The sequence below is a fragment of the Solanum lycopersicum genome, chromosome 2 (assembly GCF_036512215.1).
Source record: "Solanum lycopersicum chromosome 2, SLM_r2.1".
Lineage (NCBI taxonomy): Eukaryota > Viridiplantae > Streptophyta > Magnoliopsida > Solanales > Solanaceae > Solanum > Solanum lycopersicum.
The window spans coordinates 68,964,831-68,992,682 of NC_090801.1; the positions used below are offsets into that span (position 1 = coordinate 68,964,831).

Sequence of the window (27,852 nt, forward strand, 5' to 3'; positions counted from 1 at the left end):
CTTAATTAAAGTAATTTTATATACTTAAATTAAAACACCATTATAAATCCCAAAAATTGAGACAAAAGAGTATGCTTCTACTTTTGGATGCACAAACTTTACAGAATATAATATTTTTAGATAATGCTAAATGGTCAAAAATTTTAAAAGTTTATGATGTTATTTTTTTTAGAATAAACTAATTTTTTTAATTAAAAGATATTAAAGTTAAAAGAATAAAAATGTTAAAAAAATAAAATAACATAGTGTAAAATATATATATTTTACCATTTTAGCCAAATTTTCTGGCCGAAAGATTTTTTCCATAATATTTTTCTTTTAAAGAATTAAGATATATCACTTTGATAAATCTATTTAAAAAAAAAAAACGACGAGCAAAATTCGAATGTTATACCAGTAAAGACGAGAGACGAGCAAACTCACTGCTCCCCAATTGAAGATTGAATGGAACATATATATATAGCTCAGAAATGCTAGACATGAAAGATGAGTTATGGGATTTAGCAGCTTAGGCAATTCCCCAAACAGAGTTCTAATACTCATCATATGTTCATCTTGGACATGTGAAAAACGAGTAGTTGCCCTTTCCAGTTGTCATACTTGTATAAAGATTATAGTTACATGATTCTCTAATGATAAGTTTACACAAGGCAAAAGTCATGTCCTTCAATGATCAGCATAAGAGTTACTTTGACATGATGTAGCATAGGACTTCTATAAGCAACAAAAAACCACTTTCTGATGCAACGTTTGACTTCATATATGCATGCACCATTCATATTAATTAGCCTATCAGATCAGAATCTTTCAAGAGCAACTCTCTGAAATCATGATATATCAGTATTGACAAACAGCTGATTACATTTGGATCAAGTCTCATATTATTCATAGTGCTTGTCTTTCAGTGATCAGGATCGTCTAGAATCTCCACCACTGGAGCAAACTGCAGAAGTCGAAAGACCTAATGAGAAGGAAGAAGCCAAAAATAAAAAGAAGAAAAAATAGTGAACCGGCATCTGATTTTCCAAACCTCATCGTCTTCTTTAAGATGCATGCCATCAACAGAACTATCCAGCTTGAAGTCCCATCCAAGAGTCTGCTCAAGCAGTTCTCTCAGTTTTCTAGTCTATCATTCAACAAAGAAGAAAAACCCACCAATTAGTAATGTGTTCAAGATAGTGAATTGAAAGAAAAGCTCATTTACTCGCATTTCAAGCAATTGTTCAGTGAATCTGGAGTTGCACGTCTAGAGGAACAGAAGCTGGATTATACTTGCCATGAATAGTTACTCAAGCAGATTATGAAAAAAAACAATGTCAAAACAGTACCATGAATGCTTAAAGAATAGAAGTGCGTAAGAGATTTTTATAGAATACTTAAAATAAATGCACATGGACTTTGCATATATTTTCATTCTATATACTACGTACTACGTAGGAATAAATACAACAATCTAAACGAGAAAGGACAAACTAAATGTTGATTATCCTTCCTAGTGATGAAAAACTGAGGTATGAAGGCTGACATCCCGTTTGCCCATTTGACAAAGAAGTATATCCACTTAAGATAGTAGACTAAATTCACTAGTTGATTCCACTGGAAACATGGTCAAAACAGGACAGATATATACTCTCATTTGAGTTGAGAGTAATCTTTTGCAGAAAGACTATTGCAGGAAACTATGATGCGGCAGTTCATTATAAGGAATGCTTCTGACTTTTCACTATGGCGTTTGTGTTACGAAAATACATCCTAAATTAATTTCAAAGGAATCAAACCGTCTGGAGGCATACCCAAGTCAGGAGGTCTCCATCAACCATGGGGGCATCAAGCACCAATGAGAAGAAATCCTGCAACCAATTGTAAAGATGGCTCAATAAGATACATCCCATCTTAATCAAGAAATATACTATCACAAGTAAAACCCTCCATAGCCATATGTTTTGGTAGTGTGAGTGCTTGACAAGTCATAGTGAAACGCTTACAAGCTAACAATGGTATGGCAGCAGTCAATAAAGCGGAAATTAAAACCCTGAGAGACCTAGGGTTCAAATATCATCAGAGGCAAAAAATGATAGGCGACTTTTCCCATGTTTCCAAGCCTTGGTGGAAGCCTGTGCTGCTTAGAGGTAACAGGTCCCTTATGGCATAGTAGAGATGCACAAGCAAGCATGGACATCACATTCCCCGTTAAATACAACATTTCTAAGATGTGTCGAAGAGTTTTTACATCTAGGGAGCATGTCAGATTCGAAACAAACCAGGGAGTTATATTAAGACCGTTTACCTACACTCAAGTAGCACACACTGCTATGTGAACTGGATTTTACCTTACAAAGGTGGCGCAGGAAGTTATCAGCAGACAACAAAGATTCGTCCAACGAGGCCGTTGCACCTTTCTCTGCCCTGCTAGTATCCTTGCTATCCTTTTGAAATCCAATTTTCAACTGATAATATATTGCTTTGATGAACTGATGATAAATACATACAGATTGCAAGAGTCAGCATGTATGAATCTAAAAGATGAAAAAGATCAACATAAATTCAAGGAATCTATTTCATACTGGAATAAATAAAATATGGAGTAACATGAAAAAGTAATAGTGTCTACACCACCAAGTGCATTCTCAATCCACACGTGTCATTCATCTCATGAAAGGAACAGTGATAGTGAGAGATGAATTATACACTGAATATTCTTCAACCCAACTACTAGAAAAGCAGGGTACAATAACTCGCCCATTAAATGCAGCACCACATCTTTGATGCTATATACAAAGTTCAACACGATGGAACCACACGTTCACTGTGGTCTTTTACCCAACTTCACACCAAGAAGCATAGTACCATACCATTGGCCACACTCATTGTCACGACCTAATTTCTCGAGCCATGAAGGCACCTACTATAACCCATCAGTAGGTAAGCCAAACCACAACCCAGAACAACACGTAATGGGTGTGAGGGTAGAAACTAAACACGACTAAGCAAAATTACTATAACAACATAAATACAATTAAGGATCCCTCCCAAAGCCTGGAAGTCACTAATACAGAGCTACCAACAAAACGAGTACAAGTCCCAACAGTGGACCACCGAAACTAGACTGTCTCGAAAAGTAAAAGACAAGTCTTTATATAAACAGACGGAGACTGAAATAGTACAAAACGCTGTGTGCTCACCTCTGTCTCCAGACTAGAAATGCTCCAAACTCGATCAACGCTGACTACTGGTGCTCGGACCTGCATCACGAACATAGATGCAGAGCGTAGCATGAGTACCAAATAACAGGTACCCAGTAGGCATCATAGGCCGACTGAACTAGAAAAGTAAAGCACTATGAAAAGACGAAATCACAAAACTAGAGGTCAAGAACAGAAGACTAAATAACACAATAATGCACACGAGTGTATAAAGATCTAACTAAATTAATATAAATAAGCTAACTGCACCTAACTGGACCCACCATAAGCCCAGAAGGTACACTCGTGCACAAGTTTAAATAAAAACCCGAACGGACCCCCATAAGCCCGACGAGTACACAAAGTAACTATAACTTAAGGAGAATAAAACTCGAGGCCAAAGAACACCGAACCAAAAGGTAGAATCTGACGGTACGGAGGTCGGGCCTTGAACCGGACGCTCACTAGAATTACACAAGTAGCCAATTGCAAAATATAAGTAACTAAGGCCGGACCTCTAATCGGATGCTCTACATAAGTATGTGGATGTTCGAGGCCGGACCTTAAATCCGGATACCCGACAAAGATGTCGATATAGCTGCTGAAAGAGTCTTTATCTATCCATAATCATATAAACCCGTGGAACACCATCCAGACTTAGCTAATCAATGTAAGTCCTTAAAGCTGAATCGAACTCAACTTTGAATCACGGAGCGGAAATCATTGTCACTGACGTAACTCGAGAAGCCGTAACATCGAAGAAATAAGAGTAACTATCGCTAGAGCAAGCTCATCGTCTTTCTAAATACCCAACTATCAGACTCAAGTCTGCTACATCAGTCTACAAGGATTTAAGCCGGCCGAGCGACGTCGGGGCTAAACTAAATCCTACCGTCTTTGAATCATGCATTTCTAAGGAAAACCCTAGTCAAACCTAAACTAAGGCCCATCATACTTCTGACAACCAGTATTCAAACATACAAGTAATTCATATAGCAAAGAAGGTCAATTAATAACAATAAACATGCTCACAGTTACCCGATAATTCTCAGAAAAAGGGCGAAAATATGATTTTTAACACCTATGCATGATCCAATAACTACCCAACCCAAATCCCAACTAATCAACATGCATTCACATGTTCGAGTTCAATCTAAGAAGAGAAACCATAGCCTACATGAACGTAGATCACGCGCGCTCCAAAATTCACTCCTCGGATCTTTTACTTTCTAAAAGGCCTCGAAACGTTGATACACTATCAGAAATAGAGTCACAACGTTATTACAGTCATTTAAACACTAAAATCGCAAGAAACGGAGACGGGTCAATTTCGCGGTCAAAATGGAAAAAGTGGGATCCGCGTTGAGAAATCCCGAATTAACCCCAAATAAAAGTCCTAAATAACTCTCGTAACTTGTATACCAGAATGGAACACAATTCAGGACTCAAGACAGTCCCAACATGAACATGCAACAAAAAAACCCAAATTCTAAGCTAAAAATCAGCAACTATGGCAGCAGCTACTTACAAGATTTTACTAAAAATGAAGCTCCAACAGCCAAAACCAACCACACCACGACGATCCTCACGAAAAACCCCACAATATAGGCTCTTGAATCACTAGATTCGGACCTAAAATGGCCAAGAAATCACCTTCTAAAATTTCCCAAAACTTGTGCTCGAAAATGAGCTATGACAGCAGTTAAAACCCTAAATTTACCTCAAATCGGGTCCCCAAATCAGATTCCAAGCTCACCAATGCGTTGCCCTCGAAAAATCTCACAACTTAACCTTTTGAATCGCCCAATTTGGAGTTGTATAGCTCAAGATATCAAGATTTCAAAGTAAGACACAAAGCTGAAAGTTGGGTTATTATAAGGACGAATCTGGTCGTTAAAACCCAATTTCTGGTCGTTAAAAGGGCTGCACCAGATTCAGCTTTGCCTATTTTTTTTAAAGTCTCCGACGGGTGCTCGGAATCTGTTCGGAACCTGATAAAAATAAAATAGATATGCTACCCTACCAAAGTCGACATTCCGGACTCAAAGGCGTAGTCAAAATTTTCATCAGAGGTCATCTCGATAAAATGTGGGTCCCACTTCCATTGGTCATTTTAAGTCAAAAACCACAAAAGGGCTCGAAAAAATATCAAAAACCTCAAAACCCGAAAGAAGGGTCAAACTAGACCAAACTCGACATTCCGGAGCTAACCGCGCTGACGAAATTCTCATCCGAGCGCGTTTACTCAGAATGTTTACTTAAGTCAAACTTAGCCTTTAAACTTAAAGTTAAAACGCCTAATCCCACCAACTCACACTGAAAACTTTGGGAGTCATGTCGACAATGCTACTAGACTAAAATGACCCTTCCGGAACTGATGGAATCGTCAAAATTGGATTCTGATGTCATCTTCTTGAAATTCTGATCGAAAATGATCGTTCAAGGTTCATAAGCTTCAAAAATACTAAAGCTCACACAATAACAAAACGAATGACCAGGTGACCGATCTATCAGTCCCAGCAAGTCATAAATGACTTGGAATCGCTATAGGAACGCTCTAAACGATGCACAGCAGATAAAACACTAAAAATGACAAGAAGGGTCATTACAATATCCACTACTAAAAAGAACTTTCGTCCGCGAAAGTAAGGGTCAAGAAGTACCTGAAGGCTCAAACAAGCCGGGAAACTGCTCTCGCATCTCCTGCTCGGTCTCCCAGGTAGCCTCCTCGACTGAACGATGCCTCCAACGGACCTTAACAATAGGAATGGCTCTCGAGCGCAATTTCCTCACATCTCTGGCTAGGATGGCAACTGGCTCTTCTACAAATGTCAAATGATCATCCAACTCAATTGCATCATACTGGAGCACATGGGACTCATCAGGAATATATCGGCGTAGCATCGAGACATGAAAAACTGGATGGATGGCTGAAAATGCTGGAGGTAGGGCCAACTCATAAGTAACCTCCCCAACTGTCCGAAGTATCTCAAAAGGCCCAATATACCTGGGGCTAAGCTTACCCCGTCTCCCAAATCTCATCACACCCTTCATGGGAGACACACGGAGAAATACTCGATCACCAACAGAAGATCTCAAAGGTCGATGCCTCCGATTCGCATAACTCTGGTGCCTACTCTGAGCTGTCCTGAGTCTATCCTGAATCACTCTCACCTGCTCCAAAGCCTCCTGAATCAAATCTGTACCTCGCGGCCTAGGCTCTGTAGACTCGAACCAGCCCACTGGAGTGCGACAACGCCTACCATACAAGGCCTCAAACGGGGCCATCTGAATGCTAGAATTGTAGCTGTTGTTATATGCAAATTCCGCCAAAGGCAAGAACTGGTCCCATTGACCACCAAACTCCAAAACACAAGCCCGTAGCATGTCCTCAAGGACCTGAATAGTGCGCTCTGACTGACCATCAGTCTGCGGGTGGAAAGCTGTGCTCAGGTCAACCTGGGTGCCCAACTCATCCTGAAAGGTCCTCCAAAAGCTAGACGTGAACTGAGAACCCCGATCTGATATAATAGAAACTGGCACCCCATGAAGTCGAACCACCTCCCGAATGTAGATACGAGCCAACCTCTCGGCACTAAATGAAGATTGAACGAAAAGGAAATGTGCTGACTTGGTCAATCGATCAACGATGACCCAAATACTATCAAATCCTCTAGAAGTCCTCGGTAGACCAGCCACAAAATCCATAGTAATGCGGTCCCACTTCCACTCCGGAATGGGTAATCCCTGAAATTCACCACCAGGCCTCAAATGCTCAGCCTTTACCTGCTGGCAGCACAAGCAACGATAAACAAAGTCAGCAATATCTCGTCTAATGCCACTCCACCAGTAATGTTGTCTCAAATCACGATACATCTTCGCTGTACCCGGATGGATAGAATATCTAGACTCATGAGCCTCCGAAAGTATCAACTGTATCAAATCTCCAACTCTCGGGACACAAATGCGACCAGCGAATCTCAACACTCCATCAGGATCTAAGGTAGCTTGATCACCATTACCCGCTAACACTCGATCTCTAAGGGACCCCAGGGCCTTATCCTCAAATTGACAACCACGGATCCTATCATACAAAGAAGACTGAACTCCCATATAAGCCAAGACGCGTCTAGAATCTTGATATATCTAATCGAACCATGCTATTGGCTAAAAATTGAATGTCCAAAGCCAAGGGTCTTTCACCTGCAGATAAGAAGGCTAGACTACCCATACACCGCCTTTCGGCTCAAGGAGTCTACTACCACGTTCGCCTTGCCCGGATGATAGAGAATGGAGAGATCATAATCCTTCAGTTGACTCAGTTCCTGTGGTTAGAGAGTATGCAAATGTGTTCCCTAAAGATCTACCTAGCCTACCCCCAGAGCGTGACATTGATTTTGCTATAGATTTGGAGCCTGGCACTCGTCCTATTTCTATTCCGCCTTATCGGATGGCTCCTGCAGAGCTCAGAGAGCTCAGTGTTCAGTTAAAGGACCTCTTAGAAAAGGGGTTCATTCGTCCGAGTGTGTCGCCTTGGGGTGCTCCTGTTCTGTTTGTGAAAAAGAAGGATGGGACTTTGAAGATGTGCATTGACTACAGACAGCTGAACAAGGTGACGGTGAAGAACCGTTACCTTATGCCTCGTATAGATGATTTGTTTGATCAGCTTCAGGGTACCGTCGTATTTTCTAAGATTGATTTGAGGTCCGGGTACCATCAGCTGAGGATTAGAGCAGCAGACATCCCTAAGACTGCATTTAGGACTCGTTACGGCCATTATGAGTTCCTTGTGATGTCTTTTGGGTTGACTAATGCCCCAGCCGCCTTTATGGACTTGATGACACGTGTGTTCAGACCATACCTTGATTCATTTGTTATCATCTTCATTGATGACATATTGGTATACTCGCGGAGCCGGAGTGAGCATGAGCAGCATTTGAGGATAGTGCTCCAGACTTTGAGAGATCAGCAGCTTTATGCCAAGTTCTCAAAGTGCGAGTTTTGACTTGCGTCTGTAGCATTCTTGGGGCACGTGGTGTCCAAGGAGGGTATTAGGGTAGATCCGACGAAGATTGAAGCTATTCGTGATTGGGACAGACCCACTTCTGTTACTGAGGTTCGTAGCTTTGTCGGGTTAGCGAGTTACTACAGGCGTTTTGTTGAGGGCTTTTCTACTATTGCAGCTCTTTTGACTCGGTTGACTCGCCAGGATATTCCCTTTGTGTGGTCGGAGGAGTGTGAGATGAGCTTTCTGAAGCTCAAGCAGTTGCTTACTAGCGCTCCTATATTGACTCTTCCGATTGAGGGCGAGGGTTTCACGATTTATTGTGATGCGTCTAGTGTTGGTGTGGGTTGTGTATTGATGCAGCAAGGCCGGGTTATTGCGTATGCGTCGAGGCAGCTTAAGGTCCATGAGCGCAACTACCCCACCCATGACTTGGAGTTGGTAGCGGTAGTTTTCACGCTTAAGATTTGGAGGCACTACTTGTATGGAGTTCGATGTGAGATCTATATTGACCACAAGAGTCTTCAGTACATCATGAGCCAGAGGGACCTTAATTCGAGGCAGCGTCGTTTGTAATGACCCTTCTTGTCATTTTTAGATTTTTATCTTCTGTGCATCGTTTAGAGAGTTCCTATAGCGATTCCAAGTCATTTATGACTTGCTGGGACTGACAGATCGGTCACCTGGTCATTCGTTTTGTTATTGTGTGAGCTTTAGTATTTTTGAAGCTTATGAACCTTGAACGATCATTTTCGATCAAAAGTTCAAGAAGATGACATCAGAATCCAATTCTGACGATTCCATCAGTTCCGGAAGGGTCATTTTAGTCTAGTAGCATTGTCAACATGACTCCCAATGTTTTCAGTGTGAGTTGGTGGGATTAGGCGTTTTAACTTTAAGTTTAAAGGCTAAGTTTGACTTAAGTCAACATTCTGAGTAAACGCGCTCGGATGAGTCCGTCAGCGCGGTTAGCTCCGAAATGTCGAGTTTGGTCTAGTTTGACCTTTCTTTCGGGTTTTAAGGTTTTTGATATTTTTCCGAGCTCTTTTGTGGTTTTTGACTTAAAATGGCCAATGGAAGTGGGACCCACATTTTATCGAGATGACCTCTGATGAAAATTACGACTACGCCTTTGAGTCCGGAATGTCGACTTTGGTAGGGTAGCATATCTATTTTATTTTTATCAGGTTCCGAACGGATTCCGAGCATCCGTCGGAGACTTTAAAGAAAGTAGGCAAAACTGAATCTGGTGCAGCCCTTTTAACGACCAGAAATTGGGGTTTTAACGACCAGAAATTGGGTTTTTAATGACCAGATTCGTCCTTATAAAAATCCAACTTTCAGCTTTGTGTCTTACTTTGAAATCTTGATATCTTGAGCTATACAACTCCAAATTGGGCGATTCAAAAGGCTAAGTTGTGAGATTTTTCGAGGGCAACGCATTGGTGAGCTTGGAATCTGATTTGGGGACCCGATTTGAGGTAAATTTAGGGTTTTAACTGCTGTCATAGCTCATTTTCGAGCACAAGTTTTGGGAAATTTTAGAAGGTGATTTCTTGGCCATTTTAGGTCCGAATCTAGTGATTCAAGAGCCTATATTGTGGGGTTTTTCGTGAGGATCGTCGTGGTGTGGTTGGTTTTGGCTGTTGGAGCTTCATTTTTGGTAAAATCTTGTAAGTAGCTGCTGCCATAGTTGCTGATTTTTAGCTTAGAATTTGGGTTTTTTTGTTGCATGTTCATGTTGGGACTGTCTTGAGTCCTGAATTGTGTTCCATTCTGGTATACAAGTTACGAGAGTTATTTAGGACTTTTATTTGGGGTTAATTCGGGATTTCTCAATGCGGATCCCACTTTTTCCATTTTGACCGCGAAATTGACCCGTCTCCGTTTCTTGCGATTTTAGTGTTTAAATGACTGTAATAACGTTGTGACTCTATTTCTGATAGTGTATCAACGTTTCGAGGCCTTTTAGAAAGTAAAAGATCCGGGGAGTGAATTTTGGAGCGCGCGTGATCTGCGTTTAGGTAGGCTATGGTTTCTCTTCTTAGATTGAACTCGAACATATGAATGCATGTTGATTCGTTGGGATTTGGGTTGGGTAGTTATTGGATCATGCATAGGTGTTAAAAATCATATTTTCGCCCTTTTTCTGAGAATTATCGGGTAACTGTGAGCATGTTTATTGTTATTAATTGACCTTCTTTGCTATATGAATTACTTGTATGTTTGAATACTGGTTGTCAGAAGTATGATGGGCCTTAGTTTAGGTTTGACTAGGGTTTTCCTTAGAAATGCATGATTCAAAGACGGTAGGATTTAGTTTAGCCCCGACGTCGCTCGGCCGGCTTAAATCCTTGTAGACTGATGTAGCAAACTTGAGTCTGATAGTTGGGTATTTAGAAAGACGATGAGCTTGCTCTAGCGATAGTTACTCTTATTTCTTCGATGTTACGGCTTCTCGAGTTACGTCAGTGACAATGATTTCCGCTCCGTGATTCAAAGTTGAGTTCGATTCAGCTTTAAGGACTTACATTGATTAGCTAAGTCTGGATGGTGTTCCACGGGTTTATATGATTATGGATAGATAAAGACTCTTTCAGCAGCTATATCGACATCTTTGTCGGGTATCCGAATGTAAGGTCCGGCCTCGAACATCCACATACTTATGTAGAGCATCCGGTTAGAGGTCCGGCCTCAGTTACTTATATTTTGCAATTGGCTACTTGTGTAATTCTGGTGAGCGTCCGGTTCAAGGCCCGACCTCCGTACCGTCAGATTCTACCTTTTGGTTCGGTGTTTTTTGGCCTCGAGTTTTATTCTCCTTAAGTTATAGTTACTTTGTGTACTCGTCGGGCTTATGGGGGTCCGTTCGGGTTTTTATTTAAACTTGTGCACTAGTGTACCTTCTGGGCTTATGGTGGGTTTAGTTAGGTGCAGTTAGCTTATTTATATTAATTTAGTTAGATCTTTATACACTCGTGTGCATTATTGTGTTATTTAGTCTTCTGTTCTTGACCTCTAGTTTTGTGATTCCGTCTTTTCATAGTGCTTTACTTTTCTAGTTTAGTCGGCCTATGATGCCTACTGGGTACCTGTTATTTGGTACTCATGCTACGGTCTGCATCTATTTTCGTGATGCAGGTCCGAGCACCAGTAGTCAGCGTTGATCGAGTTTGGAGCATTTCTAGTCTGGAGACAGAGGTGAGCACACAGCGTTTTGTACTATTTCAGTCTTCATCTGTTTATATAAAGACTTGTCTTTTACTTTTCGAGACAGTCTAGTTTCGGTGGTCCACTGTTGGGACTTGTACTCGTTTTGTTGGTAGCTCTGTATTAGTGACTTCCAGGCTCTGGGAGAGATCCTTAATTGTATTTATGTTGTTATAGTAATTTTGCTTAGTCGTGTTTAGTTTCTACCCTCACACCCATTACGTGTTGTTCTGGGTTGTGGTTTGGCTTACCTACTGATGGGTTATAGTAGGTGCCTTCATGGCTCGAGAAATTGGGTCGTGACACTCATTCTCATTGTTCATTAATCAGAGTAAAAAGATCACATCACTCATAACCCCTGCATATTGCTTAGAATGCCTCTACCATAAGATCACTCTTACGATAAAGGGGCTCCTTATAAAGCGAAACAAAATAAATCTTTATAGACAGACTGGGTTTCTTGTTTTCACTGTCCATATTAACTGATAGGATTTATCATTTTCATCTTATGTTGGACAGAGTTGTGGAAATGCAATGATAAAATTGTTGTATTATTCCATAAGCCCAGGCTTCCAGCCACAGAGCTGGAAATTACATATGTTTCTATAAGGCAGCATGCACTGAAAGGATATGTTCTTTGAAACTAGAAAGTTACCTTGGTGAATAGCTGAGTCCTTGTGTGGAGAGGCTGCAAAGAAATTAATGGTCAGACTAGACACAAACTTGACATTAGAAGTAGACAAAGGATTATCATGTAGTTGTTACAAAAATCCACTGGGCATGGAAATTATGCTCAAAAGCAACTTAGAATTTTATGATTTATCTGAAAGCATAACTAGTATCAACATTGATCACAAGAAAAGAGAGAGAGCGAGAGAGGGTGTGCTATAATTTCTAGGTCCATATTGCATCAGGAAATGTCGGTAGAGAGGAAGATTTTCCTAGCAACATATAAGCAGAGAGATTGATGTATACTTACAGCTTCTGTACAGCCAAGTAATAGGCTGACTAAAAGCTTCCATTGCAGAAATGCTTCAAGTGACTGTCCCATCTGTAAATTGTTCACATATTTAACTTCAACAACTGTCTTCTCAATTAAGTTGGTTCATCACATAAAGAACTAAAGAGCAAAGAAAAGTTGAAACTGCTGGCTGATACCAGAAACGCTACAAAGGCAAATTGTAGTTCTCCCAGAAGTGAATCTTCTGAACCACCATATTGCTTCGTCAGAATTGTCTCCAATATGTGTGTCTGCATTGAAGGTAAAATATAAAGTTATTCTCAAAAGCAAAAGAAAAGAAAAAGAGAAAGACTGATCAATTTTATATAAACTGCACAGATTTAAGCCAAATACCTTGTCCAGATTCATGTTAGTAAGATCTTGTCCTGAAACTCCCTTTAGCTTTATAACACGAGGAATTGAGGTGTAATAACAACTGTTACTTGGAGACTTCTTATCAGGCTTCGAGAACTTGCTACTCTTTAACTGCTCAGCCAAGACTTTCTCCATGGCCGTCTTATGAACATTCCCAACCATTTCAGATTCAGAAATAATTGTAATTTCTCCTCCAACAGGTTCTGCAAAATAATGAAACTGGTGAAGCGAATAGGAAAAGGATAACAAGACAGAGCAATGATCACACACACAAGAGTAACTCATGTTTTGATTTACTCAGAGAGAGATAAGTTGATAACCCATTATCTATGACATGAGACTTACTAGCTGAACCAATTCCATTGAGCTGGTCAAAGAAACCAAAGGGTCACAATTAACAATAGCAAAAGAGAAAAAAGGGTTCACAATAAGGTTGTTTATTTTAATATGAACTCAAGTATCATTGTCTCACGTAAAAAAGGGATTGAGAAATCATGTGATAATTAATGGGTTTAATAATGCTATCATGTTACCAATGGGATACCTACGCCAGTAGCCGCACAACTAATGGGATTAGGTGGCATCATATATCAGGCACCATCTAATCGCGAAAAACACAAGGACTGAGTGACATTACTCCCAAATATTCTCAAACTTTCTACCTCTTTATGCTGATAACTCTTTTATAATCAACTCAACCAAGGATTCCACATCTTTGGCTCAGATGTTGCCCTCAGTTCTCATCGTCAAAACACTAAGAGACCATGTGAAAGCAATGTACATACCAATTCTTCCAATGGTACTCTTCGTAATAAAGTTAGATAAGCGCTTCCAATCTCCGTACTGATCCAATGCATAAGGGCCAAGTTGTCTGTCAAACTCCAATTTTTTCACCGCTTGAGCATATCTCTCTCCCTTCAAATAAACCGGATATAATCATTTTTTGAAAAGGAAACAAGTCTTCTAAAGCAATAAAAATGCACACCATAAATATGTTTTAAGAATAATGTTGCATTAAACGAAAACCAATTCCAACATAGGTCTCCGATGAACGAATACACAGAAAATCATAGTTCACCAGTGCAGTAGACAAGCTGAAGCTCCACTGGCATAGAGAACATACGTAGATGACACCAAAATGAATTATTGTCCGATTTATTAGCTAACATGTTATGGCTAGCTTCTAACATGCTGGATCATAGCAGATTTCTCTGCACACATAACCAATCACCAACAAGGAACAAAAAAAAAGAAGAGGAAAAGAAATGAGAGGAAGAGGAGTAACGAAAATTCTTCAGAGAACTCACCTCTTCTTCGGATAATTTGACAAATCGCTCATCCTTTGAATCCCATTTCTTAACAATGACCTGCTCAATTATCATTGGAAGACAGATTATGCTTCCCAACATACTTATAGACATTTTTCCAACATACTTTGACATAAAAGAAAAAAAGCAACATTTAGTACATCAATGACAAGTGAACAATTGTTCAAACATAGAATAAAAAGAAATCAACAAAAAAAAGCAAGAGATACGCATATAATGAACCTATGGTAATATAATTGTATCTGTGTCTATGGTTTGGCATCATAAAACTGTACAAACACTATCTAGTTATCAAAATTAGTAGCGCTCAGAACAAATATAAACATGAGTGGATCAACAAATAAATGCAGAAGTGGCAAATGAGATCTTTTGTTAACCTCTGAAGGGCTAGCCTCAACGAAAAAACCAACTATTGGTGAGAACTCATTCCCTTCTCTGCACCCAGAAGAAGAAAAGACAACATTAGAGACTAATAATCTCGTTTTCTATGAAGAGAGAGAAACCAAAAGAGCAACAAACAACAGCAAAAAAGAACAATATGGTACAAAAATTAAAAGATCTGGCAACAGAACATGATTCTTACAGCACAAATGAATGATAAACTGTTGGGAGAAGGTCAGAGACGCCCATTCAATGAGTCCAGAGGTGAAGCAAGGATTAGGAGTTTGGGGTTCTAAATTACGTTAATAACCGTCAATCAACTTTGTTAGGGGTTCACAAATTAATATACATAAATATTTAATTAATTTTCCAGTACAAATTAGGGTCTACGGAAAAGCTATTGGGTTCGTCCGAACACATGAACCCCCAGCTAGCTCCGTCTCTACCATTCACTTGAAACAAGAAGAATTTAATTTGAGCTTTCTAGGCTTAAACTTTATAGTTATGATATTGAAGTGAGTAGCCTATATCAGTAAAAAGGTTAAGTGACATAAATGGGTTCTTATGCAACAATCAGAAACCAGAATTGCTAACAGGAAAGTCACTACAGCATTCACTAGAAACAGCAAACTGGAGAATATAATTTGCCGTTTCTAAGCTATAATCATATTTCCAGCACTTTTAACTTATAATTAAGTACTTCGAAACCAATATTTCAGGATGACTACTCCACAACCCTAGAAACTTAATTAGTTCCTGAAGAATATGATAAGTAATGGGATTCAAGCTAAAAAAAAGCACCTGTTGGATGAACTGTAATAGATGAAATGAACGCCAGGAGGAATCATCTTCACACCTTTGAAATTAGGCCCGGAGAAAAACATCTACAGATAACGAAACTACTTCAAATTAAAACGAAATTAATCAATTGGAAAAATTGAACAGCAAACTATTCAAAAAATTAAAACAGACCTGGGTATCAATACCGATGAGGGTATTCTGAGGAACATCAAGAAGTAGCAAGGTAGCGCCATGCTTCACTAACTCTAATGCTGCTTCAGCTTCCATTTTTTGAACTCTCCAATTTGTTGTTACTGGAACGGGCTTTCCCGCGAGCCCAGGTTCCAGAAACCTCTTTAAACGTTCCGATGAAGTTTAACGAAAATATCAGGTTCTGCCCCTCAAATTTGTAGAAACTGCTCATTGGTCCTTGTGAGAAAGAGTAATTACAATGACTGCCCTTCATTTTCCGACAAATTCAAATTAGCCCCATCACGGTGGATTCTTTTTTTCTTTTTCGGGAAACTAGTACCTACTTATAGCTTCAATTTTCCAAAAATTATTTTTGTACAACTTTTAAGAAATATAGTTCTCAAAAATCTAAAACACCTAAGTTCAGATATCAATGCTTATATCAAAGGTCGAGTACTTCTATGTATGACAAAGGTTAAGCTCAACTGAGAAAACATGCATACCTCATTTGGGAGATCCCTACCCAAGACCTAGTACTCTAATTTTTCAACGTTTTTTCAAATTTCACCAATCTTACGTCTAAACACCCACTTAGTTTAGAAAGCTCAGGCAGGATAGGATATACATAGAGTTGCCTCAACTTGTGTGTAATTGTGCTGTACTCCCTCCCCTTAATGAGAGGTTCTACTCGACCTATTCGAGTGAGCCAAAGTGGATGGTCTACACTCTACCCCCAAACTAGTCGACACTGGGGGTCTTCTCTTCTTTCAAAATAAAAGGAGTGATGGTTGACGTTGATTAAACCCACCATAACATGAAAATGATTGTTTTGTTCCAGCCAACTGAATACTCGTGCCTCAGTTCGTTGATCCAAGAGGTTACGAGAACGGAGCAAGGTATCTATATAATTAAAAAAATACCAAGACCTGTCCCTGTAATTTTTCCTTTAGGTGTATACAAGTGTTATCCCTCTCAAGTTTTGCGAAGCACAGAATAGCCATAAGGATAAAGCACAAAAAAATGAAGGAGAAAGGAAGGCAATAACAAAATGAATATAACGATTGCCATACCCTCTTTTCCCAGGATGCTCTTCTCAGTACTATCTGTTGCCATCTAATTATAAGTTAATGGGGGATATGAACGTCTTCAGCAACAAGAGCTAAATGGTCCACTCTATTTATAGTGTACAAATCAAACTGTTTCATTCTACTGAGACTATCCTAAAGGAATAAGTAGACCAGACGACAACAGATCTTAGTTATATCTTTTAGCTCTATATTTAACTTCTGGGTTGCGGATGTCATCTAGGCTCTGGATCAACCGAATTTCCAAACTGCTTGATTGGCAGTCATAGCCAACCTTCTGATAATCTGCTAGTGTCCTCAATAAAAGTGCCTGCATCAAGCAAACAATATTGGTTGATTTGAGAAAAGAGAAAGCAACTAATGTATGTCACAAGCATGAAAAATTCTGGATAGTTGAATGTGCACTGTGTACACTACCCAAATTTTTTACTCAAAATACGACTAGGTTGCATCAAAAAAAATATTAACATAACACATTATATTTGTTCTTGGCACAAGTCAAGAAAAGCCGCTGTTTTAACCTTCAGCTATATAAAAGCATAAGCCTATATATTTGTTCAGTCCGGCAGAAGGCTCATAGCTGTTTTACAATTCGTGGTGTTAACAAAGCGCAAAAGCTCCTGGTTATTAGCATAGGTTTATGAAACAAATTTCCCAAATCATGACAATGCAATCAAACTAGTTAGATGCTGTCATAGTAACTTATTCAAAATGCCGATCCAGTCTCCACATTTTAAGACATTACATGAGTGGATGTACACAAACAATAGGGAAGCACACTAGTACCTGTACACTTGAGACAGCAAGCTCTGCCGCTTTGTCGAGGTCATCGGGATATTTCTGTATGAGATAAAAAATTAATATCAGAGAAGATTATGGTGGGAAATAAAGCTCAGACTGTCTTAAGTGAGTCAAACATTACATTGCTCCAGCCAAGCAACAAAGCAGTCGTTAAATCTCCAGTTCCCTGCAAGCATGTAATGTATATTGAATGAATTTCCAAAAGCTAATATGTATTGGGAAACCGATGAAGGTGAATGAGCATTAAAGTAAGAATCCATAAACAATTTCTGGGATTTCTACATTGTTGTAGAAAGTGCACACCCACCAGCCTTGTCATTCAAAATGAAAACTGAATGATATCCCTGATATCTTAATAAGTAGGCATAATCTCAGTAAATCTAATAAGCACGAATAATCATGTTGGAAACCAGCACAATAAGACATATCAAATAACTAGATGCATAGCGGTCGATGCCAGCTCTCTCCCCCTTCCTCCCTCTTAGGCGGAGCTCACATTGCCCAACAACTAAAAAAATAAGCATTGAACTCCTAAAACAATGAAAGAACACTTGGTAAAACTTAAGTCTCATATATAGGATTTCTGAAAAATTAAGAAGTTGGAAGTGTGGAGTTACTAATTGTCTACATGGACTATGCACGGGCTTCTGAGAGATGTGCATATCTGTCACATCATGACAGATTCGGAACGTCCCTTCCGCACCCCTAAGTACGCATTGAAATTCACTTGTGAAGTGTAAGACCAAGTTACATGTGCAAGGAGATTAACAAATTATCCCACATAAATTGACTAGCGACTTCAAAGGAATTTATAAGAAACTTGGGCCGGTCCAATTATTGATCAAATATTTGGATTGGATGCTCAGATTTTTGCAAAGTAACAAATGTCCTTTCAATGTCTCTCCATGGAACTTACCCCCCACAAGAGAAAAATAATAAACATGTTGATTACATTACTTGTAATCTATGTGGGAGTGTTTCTCTTTAAACCCCAGAAAAGGATAATCTTTATAACCTGAATCAATTATTCCAGCGAAGCACTAATTTATGCAATACACTAATTTCGACGAAAAACGAAGCAAAATTTTTCCCTCCAAAGTCAAACTTCTTTAATTATCTTAGCTGCAAGACACATACCGTGAAATACGCAGGAATTTTCGGTATCACAATCTTGAATTGCTCAGGAGATTGACCCTGTCAAATTAGATATCCGTATCATATAACTTTTTAGTGAAAATAACATTGATCGGTGGAATCATTCCTAAATAAAAACAGAACAGCGATGCTTAAAACTCATAATTAAGCAGTTTCATGGGAGCAATAGTAGGGATAAACTAACTGCATCGCAATCTTAAGAAAGCTCACATGCAAATTCCATTTCCAGTTTGCATGATGTCAAGGAAAGGACGAAATGCTGACCAGATGATAAATCGAAATCCAATGTGAAAATATTCCTTCAGTCCCAATTTCAATTCGATTAGTACTACACTATCCATCCATTTTTACTTGTCCAGTATAGACTTGACACACCCCTTAAGGAGCAATAAATAGAATGACTATTTTACTATATCCCCTTTGACTATAAGAAATTCAATGCTTTGATAAATGAATTGTAAAATGACTATAGTTGATAATAAGGGTAAGTATAAATTATCTTGGTTTTCTAAACTGGACAAATAAAAATGGACATCTATTTTCAAGTAAAAGTGAACGCAGCGAGTACTAGCCCACTAGGATGGGAAAGTTGAACTCTGAGAGTTTTAGTTATTATTTGGGGCACAATGTAGAATCGCATGGCAACTTTGCTGTTGGATAAGACAATAGAGGAAAAACTGTATTGAGAGAAATAAAATTGGATCCACTAGACTTTTGCTTTAAAATGTATTAAAAATCTGCTCTTTTAAGGAAATGCACACTATTTTTTGGACTTACCATAAAAAGAAAGTAGGACTACCCTCTAGGAAAGTACCTGATATCAAAATGATAGACAATCATGTCATTTACCTTTTCTTTCTGGTGACTGCCAATAAGGAGAAGAGTGCCATCAATGTTTATGCTAGTGATAACAACCTGACATAGATCACAAAGACCTGAATGATACAATACATGCAAAACAAAAAACGCAAAGGCCTGAACGATAATATAGAAAAATGCAATACATCAGCATCTAAATTTATTTTTATCTTTTAAAGAAAAATGGGAGGCTATACGCATCATCTATATCTATTGCGCTCTAGCCTCTATTTAGGCCCATTTCATTCCACAAACAGAATATATATTGCACTCTATTTACATGCACTTGTCTTTAGAAAAATATATATTTAGATTCACTTGTCTTTGGAAAAATATATATATTTAGATTCACTTGAAATAAGGTGAACTTTTGTGACTAGCGTATCCATATAAAAAACAACAAAATATATAATTGCAGAACTTCAGCATATACCTAGATTTATCCAACACTCAGAGCTGCTGATTGTTCCCTTCCTTCTCTTTTAAAAAAATCACTACTTTTACCCGACTTCAAAATGCTTTTTTCTAGATCTCCGCAATTTTTCATGTTCGAGTTAGAGACTATGAACACCAGACTAGATAAGAGAATAGTCAAGTTTAAATGAGTGACAATTGAGCATGAGCTCCAGGAGTAAGTGATTAGAGCCACAAGCTGCCTAAGTAACAGCCCTTGAGGCTCATAAACCTCTTTCAGGTGATGCCACTTCCCCCCTTCTGCCTTGGGAAGGAAAGTTGAGATTAAGCATAACAAAAAGTGAACCCATCCTACACAAGTTTCAAGGTAATCCAAATTCAAAATCGAAGAAAAGACATAGTGGGTACTCAAAATGTGATGATGGCATTGTGTAGGAGGCATTATTCACACACTCATGGAAAGATTCAGAAAGAGATAAAAAGATAGGGGGAGGGAAAGTTATTTAATTGATCAAAAGGTAACATGCTTCAGAAACAAAAAATGTTTCAATTTTCACTTGTCAGTTGCTGAGGAGCATAGACCGGTTGACCCAAAGACCAGTCCAAATTTTCAGCCAAGACATATAAGGACTGAAAATCTTGATTCCAATTAAAGTTATTTTCGTGAAACAATAAATACAGCAATCCTCTACACCATATATTCAGCATTGACAGAGTTTGAGTTTAGGAGCAAATCCTTACAGGAAGTCAATATCAGATATATGTTCATCTTTTACTACACAAGGTTCCCAACAAGAAGACTCCCATGAAATGCTCCAATTTCAATAATCCAAGACAAAACATGGTTTAATTGGTTAGATGATTCTCACTGGCAATGTGCATTGAGGTTAAGGAGCACCTTAGGATGCGTCGTAGAGATTAATGAAATGGGTAAAAAAAACATCTGAAACTAGGGTTCAAATCTTAGTGGAGAGTAAAAAACACCGGGTGATTCTCCCCTATCTTTCAAAACCTTGCTTGGTAGATTTACCCGGTACCGGTGTTGGTGGGAGGTAACAGGTACCTGGTGTAATAGTAGAAATGCGCAACACCATTGTGAAAAGAAAGTGTTGTAAGGTTAAGGAGAAGCGCTAAGGAGAAAAAGTAATTGCAAAAGAAATATAAGCAACAGAAAAAACTTTCCTGCGAATTGTTCTTGCTATAAATATGACTGCATTAGAAAGCTTTCTAAGAGTATTTAGATCTCTAAGTACATCAGGATACCTTTGATGGCCCAGCAGCATGCAGAATGTTGCAAGCTTCTTGCCCATCTTTTTCAGAAGTGATTCTGTCAAAAAAAAAAAAACATCCTTATTAGGTAGAAGTATTGCAAGAAAATAAATGAAAAGCACAAGATTAAGTGCCCTTTGGATAAGCTTATAAGAAGTAACTTAATAAGTCAAAAAGCTTAAAGTTATAAGTAGGGAATACCCTAGTTTTGGCTTTTGGCTATTTTATAACTTTTTTGACCTAAAGATGAGTGCTTAAAAGCACTTTTTTTTCTTTTCCAAACACCTCCAAAACTGAAAAAAGTGATTAAAAGCCAACAGCACAAAAATCCAAACACCCCCTAAGTCATTCTTCTCTATTTCGCAAAATGAGGTTCCACTCTTCTTTAACAACTTCCAAAAACATTATAGAACTAACAATAGTCAATAAAACCTAGTAAGAGTTCATGATAATACTGATATTAGTTGGTCAAAAGCTTCTAACTATATGATAAGATTAAGAAGAAAGACAAAATCAACTGTGCTTCCAATTCCTTATAACATGTGCATTCACAAGAAAAAAATACATTATTTAAGCAAGCTTCAAGTTAAAGCTTCCAAAACCTTGCATGAACGGTCTAGTGAGTAAGTAGATTAACCAGCAAACTTAGAAAAGACAGCTATTTCAAATAAATGAGGAACCTTTCACATTTTACAGACCTATAACTCTATAACCAACACTATTTGACTTACTCCCACACCTCACACCCCAACCCCACCCAAACAAATGTCATACCACTTGAGAATCAAGTCTACCATAGTAAGACTGCATGTCTTCATTCAGCTGAAATACCCTGAAAATACAATTTTAATCTAGGGATAAGTAACGGCCCCTATAAATGTTACCTGGACCCGGTCAACTGCTCTGCTTCAAACTGGTTAGGCGTCAGCATTGAAGCAACAGGGACAACCTAGTTAAGCAACACAACAAATCACTAAATGCTCCAATCCAGACATTATTCAGTCACCTATTAATTATTTGGAGCCACTCTCACGTTCCGATCCTTAATGCATGTTATATAATTGGATCTAAGTTGGCATCCTTAATGCATGTTATATAATTGGATCTAAGTTGGCATCCTTAATGCATGTTATATAATTGAATCTAAGTTGGCATGTCTAGTCAAAAGATCAAAAAGAAGAAAAGGAGTATTTTTTCACATCCATAACAAGTTTTATAATCAATGTTCACCACCCAAAGCAAGTAAGAAAATTCCATAATGATACAAGTTATAAATGTCCAAAGATCCACAAACTCAAAATAGTGCTATAAAACATTTTTGTTAAAAATGCAGCCTGGTGCACTAAGCTCCTCCTAAGTGTGGGGACCGGAGAAGGTTTGGACCACAAGAGTCCACTATACGACATTAAATAAAGAAAATGCATTGCCTCTGCATGTAAGATAGTCATATAATGTTATGGGCAATATCAAATCAGTGCAAACAAAAATATAAATAATAAGACAGGCTCAGTCCCTTAACATGCTGAAGTTATCACAACAAGCAGCTAGGAGCATACTGAGTGACTGAGCAGTAAAATGTTTGGGTCCTCATCCATTTCTAAGCCTGGTCGATCAAAACAATGTTTATGACGGATTCTTCTAACTGCTAGTTATGATTTATTCACATCGATGTTGTTTTAGCAGAATTAAAAAGAATTACCTTTTCACGGTATACCGTCACCAGCTCTGGAGGAACATATAGCTTACCTTCATCACCCATCACAGGATCACAAACTGACAAATAAAATTTATTAAATCGAGAATCGGGAGGGACAAAGATAAAAGATATGTGTACATACATCCAGAAAGAGAAGCAATTTGGTATAACAGCCTAGTTAGTATCTATCTAAAACAGCATTACACTTCACCAGCAATTACCACATTGAAATTCACCTTCTCCTAAGCCGTAAGATAGTAACAATGAAATAAGGAGACACTTGACTACATGAGGAGAACTGTAAATGCAGTAATTTGGAAAGAATCTATCTTCCTAAATGAAACATAAAAATTTGCTCCTGGGGAAATACTCACCAAATTTAAGTTTGGGGTTGACAGATCGAAGCTTATCAACGACTTTCAGTACTGTGTTCAAAAAGGAGACCGAACCAATATAACCTACAAGTGTTAGTCAATATAAGCATCTGAGCCCAACAAAGCATTCCATATAAACAAAGAGGGAAAACAATGAGAAAAAGAAAAGAAGATTCCTGTCAATAGAAAAGAAGGATCAAATTGAGAAGCAGTCTGAATTCCTATAATGGCAAATAAATGCAGCCCAAAACACAAGACAGATAATTGGATTGACACAAGACACAGCAGGTAACTAGTCTATGCAAGGTAACCAAAACTCTTTTTGCAATTTCATTTTATACGTACTGAAAGCTATAGATGAAGGAGCAGAAGGCATTTTTTAAACTGCTAAATATATAAGTTTGTTGACATGTAAGTTCTGGTATCAGAGCCTTCAAGCATGAATGTATGTCATAAAAAACATTATGGTATACTCATTCAAAGTACCTGTCAGCAGATGAGTATAATATAACAGACCATTGGCTTCAAGACCTTCTATTAATTCCCACAATTGTTCTCCATTTAAAACCTGTCCCTTAAAGGTTGGGTATCCTGCAGAGTGCTTCAGCTAATTAACCATAACATAATCCAGTTCACATGATTTTACAGGTTAACAGATGACCTCGCACCGTATTTCAGGCCTCAGATTCTTTGAATGAAGTGATATAAGCAGCTTGCCTGTGTGATTTGAGAACTGTACAGAATTGATTGGGTCCACATCATAGCCCAACAGTTGGAGGGGGAATACTGCTGACTTGTTGCCCACATATCCCTATGTAAAAGCAAAATTTGGAAAATAACCTCCTGATCAAATATTAATCTACACAATAATGTGTGAAGAACACCAAAAGAGTATCAATAATCTAACATCATAAACTCATACTCAATAGTGTTTTTTTTTACGAAGAACTCGTAGTCAATAGTTAAAAGATCAAGGTTTTCTATCCTTCCCTTCCCTTTTTTTTTTTAAACTGATAACTGATAAGGTAAAGTATTGATGATAAGTACTACAACAATTATAAAAGAGAAAAATGTTTCTATTCTTCTGTGAGTGTCATTTCAATTTAAAAAACCAACCACCATGCAGGTGGTTAATTAATACCTTGCAAGATATGGAGCTAAATGGATGTCAGGTCAAACTCCTAGAATGACCAAATGGCTCCTAAAGACATATGTAGCTGTAGCCCGTAAACATGCTGACATCCGAATCAGTGGAGAATCAAATACATTCTGAGAACTGCTTACTCAGTGCTTGAGAAAAGAACATTTAAATGCAATACCAAAAATCTTACTTATCACTAAGAATGAAATAGAAGGAGATTCCATGTCAAATGAAGAACAAAACAAAAGGAGATTCCATGTCAAATAATTCTTTTAGATGACCTCACTTCATTGTGGCAGAGATGAGAAATTTACTGGTTTAGAGTTTACGTTACATTGGTGCTACGTAACCATTACATTCAAATCCTAGCAATGCAGAGACATTTCCTACATCTATAAATACACCCTAAGAACGGTTTTAACTTTTAACTGAACTTTTGACCCAGGAAGCATGGAGGAGCGTAGAAGAGCATTGGAAGCCCGAGATTCACCACTTCCATCACGTTTCAATTCAATACGGATCGGATTAATCATTGATTGTATTGTTTCCTCATTCTTCTTCTTCTATGTTCTTTTTTATTATTATGGAGTAGCTTGCTTCAGGGTTTTGACAGACATGGTGTATTGATAAATTACAGTGGATTTTGATTCTCAGTTCTATTCTTGAACTCGATATGGAAGTTGAATTAATTTGTGGCTTCGTTCAATATTTTGTTTAATCAAAAAAGGAACAAATTAGTGAATATCTCTGCCCTAACTTGTTTAATTTGATTTATTATTTATTTCAAGTAATTGAAAGAGTTACGAGATTGTTGATTGAACCAAGAGGAAAAATATTTGAAAAGACATTTTTTCCTTAATATTAAACCTTACCCGTGTTCATGCATATCTAAATTCAATGTGCTTTAATTAGTTTCTCATTTTAAGTTTAGATTTAATACAAAGAAAAATTCAAACCTTAAAGACTACTCTAACTAACTATCGAAACTGTGAGAATTGATAAGACTTTAAACTTGTATATTGAACAAAAACTATCCAAATTATTGTCTTGTACCTGTCTTGTCCCTTACTCATCACATTGATAGTAATTGTTGCTTTTGTGATTAATTGTCTTAATTTACATTATTAGTCGTTAATCGTGGTTTTCAACCACAATAAATTCAAGTTTCTATCCCCTGAATAATAGTTAGCAAGTTGTTTGATTTATTATTCGAACCAATTCATGTCGATACAATGTTGATATTATCCTATCCTTGGTTACCAAAGCGCTTGGTTTATACCGATTTTGCGCATCAGGTAACAACTTAATCATGTATACCTATCAAGACAAATAGTAGATACATATTCACATTGGAACATTTTAGCTTTTAGTTCGCATAACAGGTACTGTACAAAAATAAGTATATCATCTCAACTACTGAAGATATCAGAAAGTAACAAAAATTGGCTTCACAACTGGTAGCATGTGCTGCAGTGCAAGCTATGATACTCGTGCAGGACATACTTCAACAATCATTACTCGCACAGGCAGGTATTTTTACAGAACAAGCAGGAGCAGATCTAAGAGGGGGCAAACCCTCGCCCTCTCGGCAAAAAGTTACACTACATATAAAGTGTTTTTCAAAATTTTAGTGCATATGTAGATTTTAAATCCCCTCAATACAAGACTAAAGGTTGACTCGATGGTGTAGAGGGTCAAAAACCACTTCAAGCTCAAATAGCAGGCACTACATTTTTATTTTTTGAACCCCTTAGTGAAAATCCTCAATACTACCACTGATAACAAGGTGGAAGTTTCTATCTGTATCCTAAACTATTTCATCTATTAAAGAGCTGCTAACTAAAATTGGTCTACATAGCACATTAGCTAGTTATTAGAAATCTAAGTTTTTATGTTCAAACTCTTTATGTCATAAAATCTGAGCAAATGCTAGTCTACTACTCCAACTAAAATTGGGATCGAGGAGGCCCTTATTGATGACCAAGTCAGAAAAAAACAGGGATACCTGAACAGTATGCGACTGAATGCTGAGGACACGACCGGTATCCGATGGAATTGCTAACGCCAGGATCGGTGGGCGGGCCATGTGCAATTGCTTCAAGCACCTGGTTCTACAAAAGTACTTCAATTACTCCAAAAAAGAATCACCCACACTACTACTAGTAATACATACATAAAAGATAAAGGAACTTCACCTGAAATTTGACAAGCTTCGGATTGAACTGGATCCAATTCGAGTGATGAGTGGAGAAACAAACATATAGAGAGAAAGAAAAGCTTAAGTTGTAATTTAATAATGTATTACCAGTTTCCAAACCTTGCAATAATAGTGTGATCAAAAAGTCTTTTTTTTGTATTAAATTATTGTGACTTGGAGATTTGATGTTAGGTTAGATTCTCTGACTGAGTCGGTTAGGTGACTCTATTTAGTTTGCGATAGAGATGACTAACGAATCGCAGTATATTTTAGGGTTGCGGCATATATAGGAAGTTGGAAATGAGAGGTTGCGTACAGTCTACGAATTTAGTCAATTTCATAATTTTTTCTATTATAAGAATTTATTTTTTAACGTAAATTTATATTAATTAAATTTTAATATAAGTAGTAAAGTTAAATGAAAAATAAAAACAAAGAAAACAAAATATATGAGTTCCTATTTTACCAACAAAACGTGTGTATACTTTGTTTATGAGAATCAAAAGTATGTGACCAAATATGGTATAGTATTGAAATTAATACTATATCTTTTCAAAAAGAAAATTAAAGATTCAAACTATTCGAAAAGGTTTAGATATACCCTTTGTTTAAAGTTTGGTTCACTTACGCTCTCGTTATGTAACTTTTGGTCCAAATATGCTCTTATGGGCGTTATTTGTCATGTTGGACATATCCAACTCATTTTTCATTTGTTTAAATGTCACATGAAACTGTAATGTCATTTTGACCTTACCACATGATATTTATACGAAAATGAAAAGATATTCGGACTCATAAACACCTAATCCGATCCATAAATCAACCACCTTTTAAATAAATTATCCGACTGGTTTTCAACAATTTTGTTTAATTTTTATTTTTTTTCGATAAATTCTGAAAATGAGTAATTGATTAATAAAAAATAGGAAGAATATGGAAAAAATATAAAATTAACGTTAAATATTAACAAATAATCATAGTAACCTTAAATTCAATTTAAAGACTTTTTTTAATTTTATTTTATTTTTTTCGATAAATCTAGAAAAGAGAAATTGAATAATAAAAAATATAAATTTAACGTAAAAATAAATTAAAAAAACAGTAACCTTAAATTCAACAATTTCACCATTTTTTAAATTTTTTCAGTAAATCCCAAAAATGAGTTCATAAACAAAAAATATGAAAAAATATGCAAAAAAATTCACAAATAAAAAATAGGAAAATATGAAAAAAAAAATATATCAAATGAAAAAATTGTTGAAATTATTGAATTTAAGATCACTATATTTATTTGTGAATTTTCACGTAAAATTCTTATTTTGTTTTCGTATTTTCCTTTTTATTAATAAATTACTCATTTTCGAGATTTGCCGAAAAATATAAATAAAAATTTAAAAAATGTAGAGTGA

The 27,852-nt window shown here is 37.4% G+C and overlaps 2 protein-coding genes across 6 annotated transcripts; both read right to left on the bottom strand.

The window, feature by feature from the left end:
• Positions 1–433: 433 nt before the first annotated feature.
• Positions 434–15,653, bottom strand: LOC101259997 (uncharacterized). Of its 4 annotated transcripts, none has more exons than XM_069294009.1 (15): positions 15,454–15,653; positions 15,283–15,365; positions 14,478–14,535; positions 14,080–14,139; positions 13,558–13,687; positions 12,752–12,975; positions 12,556–12,648; positions 12,377–12,448; positions 12,053–12,085; positions 5,846–6,968; positions 3,183–3,242; positions 2,331–2,471; positions 1,794–1,850; positions 1,031–1,126; positions 434–943 (listed from the first exon to the last, which is right to left on the bottom strand). In XM_069294009.1, exons 1-11 carry the CDS (start codon positions 15,547–15,549, stop codon positions 3,217–3,219), a joined length of 1,998 nt encoding a protein of 665 aa, XP_069150110.1. In that variant the 5' UTR covers positions 15,550–15,653; the 3' UTR covers positions 434–943; positions 1,031–1,126; positions 1,794–1,850; positions 2,331–2,471; positions 3,183–3,216. The 4 variants fall into 4 exon arrangements, with proteins under 4 accessions (XP_069150110.1, XP_069150109.1, XP_004232000.1 ...); XM_069294008.1 differs by having other exon boundaries at positions 5,846–6,971; XM_004231952.5 differs by lacking the exon at positions 5,846–6,968 and having other exon boundaries at positions 15,454–15,647.
• Positions 15,654–16,494: 841 nt separating this feature from the next.
• Positions 16,495–26,766, bottom strand: LOC101259693 (pyridoxal kinase). 2 transcript variants are annotated; one of them, XM_004231951.5, is made up of 13 exons: positions 26,442–26,766; positions 26,252–26,357; positions 23,823–23,916; positions 23,592–23,696; positions 23,106–23,189; positions 22,735–22,808; positions 21,920–21,984; positions 21,030–21,093; positions 19,344–19,409; positions 18,477–18,533; positions 17,461–17,505; positions 17,325–17,378; positions 16,495–16,848 (listed from the first exon to the last, which is right to left on the bottom strand). In XM_004231951.5, exons 1-13 carry the CDS (start codon positions 26,504–26,506, stop codon positions 16,708–16,710), a joined length of 1,020 nt encoding a protein of 339 aa, XP_004231999.1. In that variant the 5' UTR covers positions 26,507–26,766; the 3' UTR covers positions 16,495–16,707. The 2 variants fall into 2 exon arrangements, with proteins under 2 accessions (XP_004231999.1, XP_010316062.1); XM_010317760.4 differs by having other exon boundaries at positions 26,252–26,351; positions 26,442–26,694.
• Positions 26,767–27,852: the final 1,086 nt, after the last annotated feature.

Bases quoted from the DNA above. Each gene is read 5' to 3' on its own strand.
- LOC101259997 (XM_069294008.1), bottom strand. From the start codon at position 15,549: ATGGAAGCTGAAGCAGCATTAGAGTTAGTGAAGCATGGCGCTACCTTG. The intron at 12,976-13,557 runs GTATGTACATTG...ATTATTTTGCAG, and splicing joins GAGTACCATTGGAAGAATTG to AACCTGTTGGAGGAGAAATT. The intron at 12,649-12,751 runs GTATTTGGCTTA...CCTTCAATGCAG, and splicing joins CTAACATGAATCTGGACAAG to ACACACATATTGGAGACAAT.
- LOC101259693 (XM_004231951.5), bottom strand. From the start codon at position 26,506: ATGTTTGTTTCTCCACTCATCACTCGAATTGGATCCAGTTCAATCCGA. The intron at 21,094-21,919 runs GTAACATTTATA...TTTTTTTGACAG, and splicing joins GAGCAGTTGACCGGGTCCAG to AATCACTTCTGAAAAAGATG. The intron at 17,379-17,460 runs GTAATGTTTGAC...TATCTCATACAG, and splicing joins TGTTGCTTGGCTGGAGCAAT to AAATATCCCGATGACCTCGA.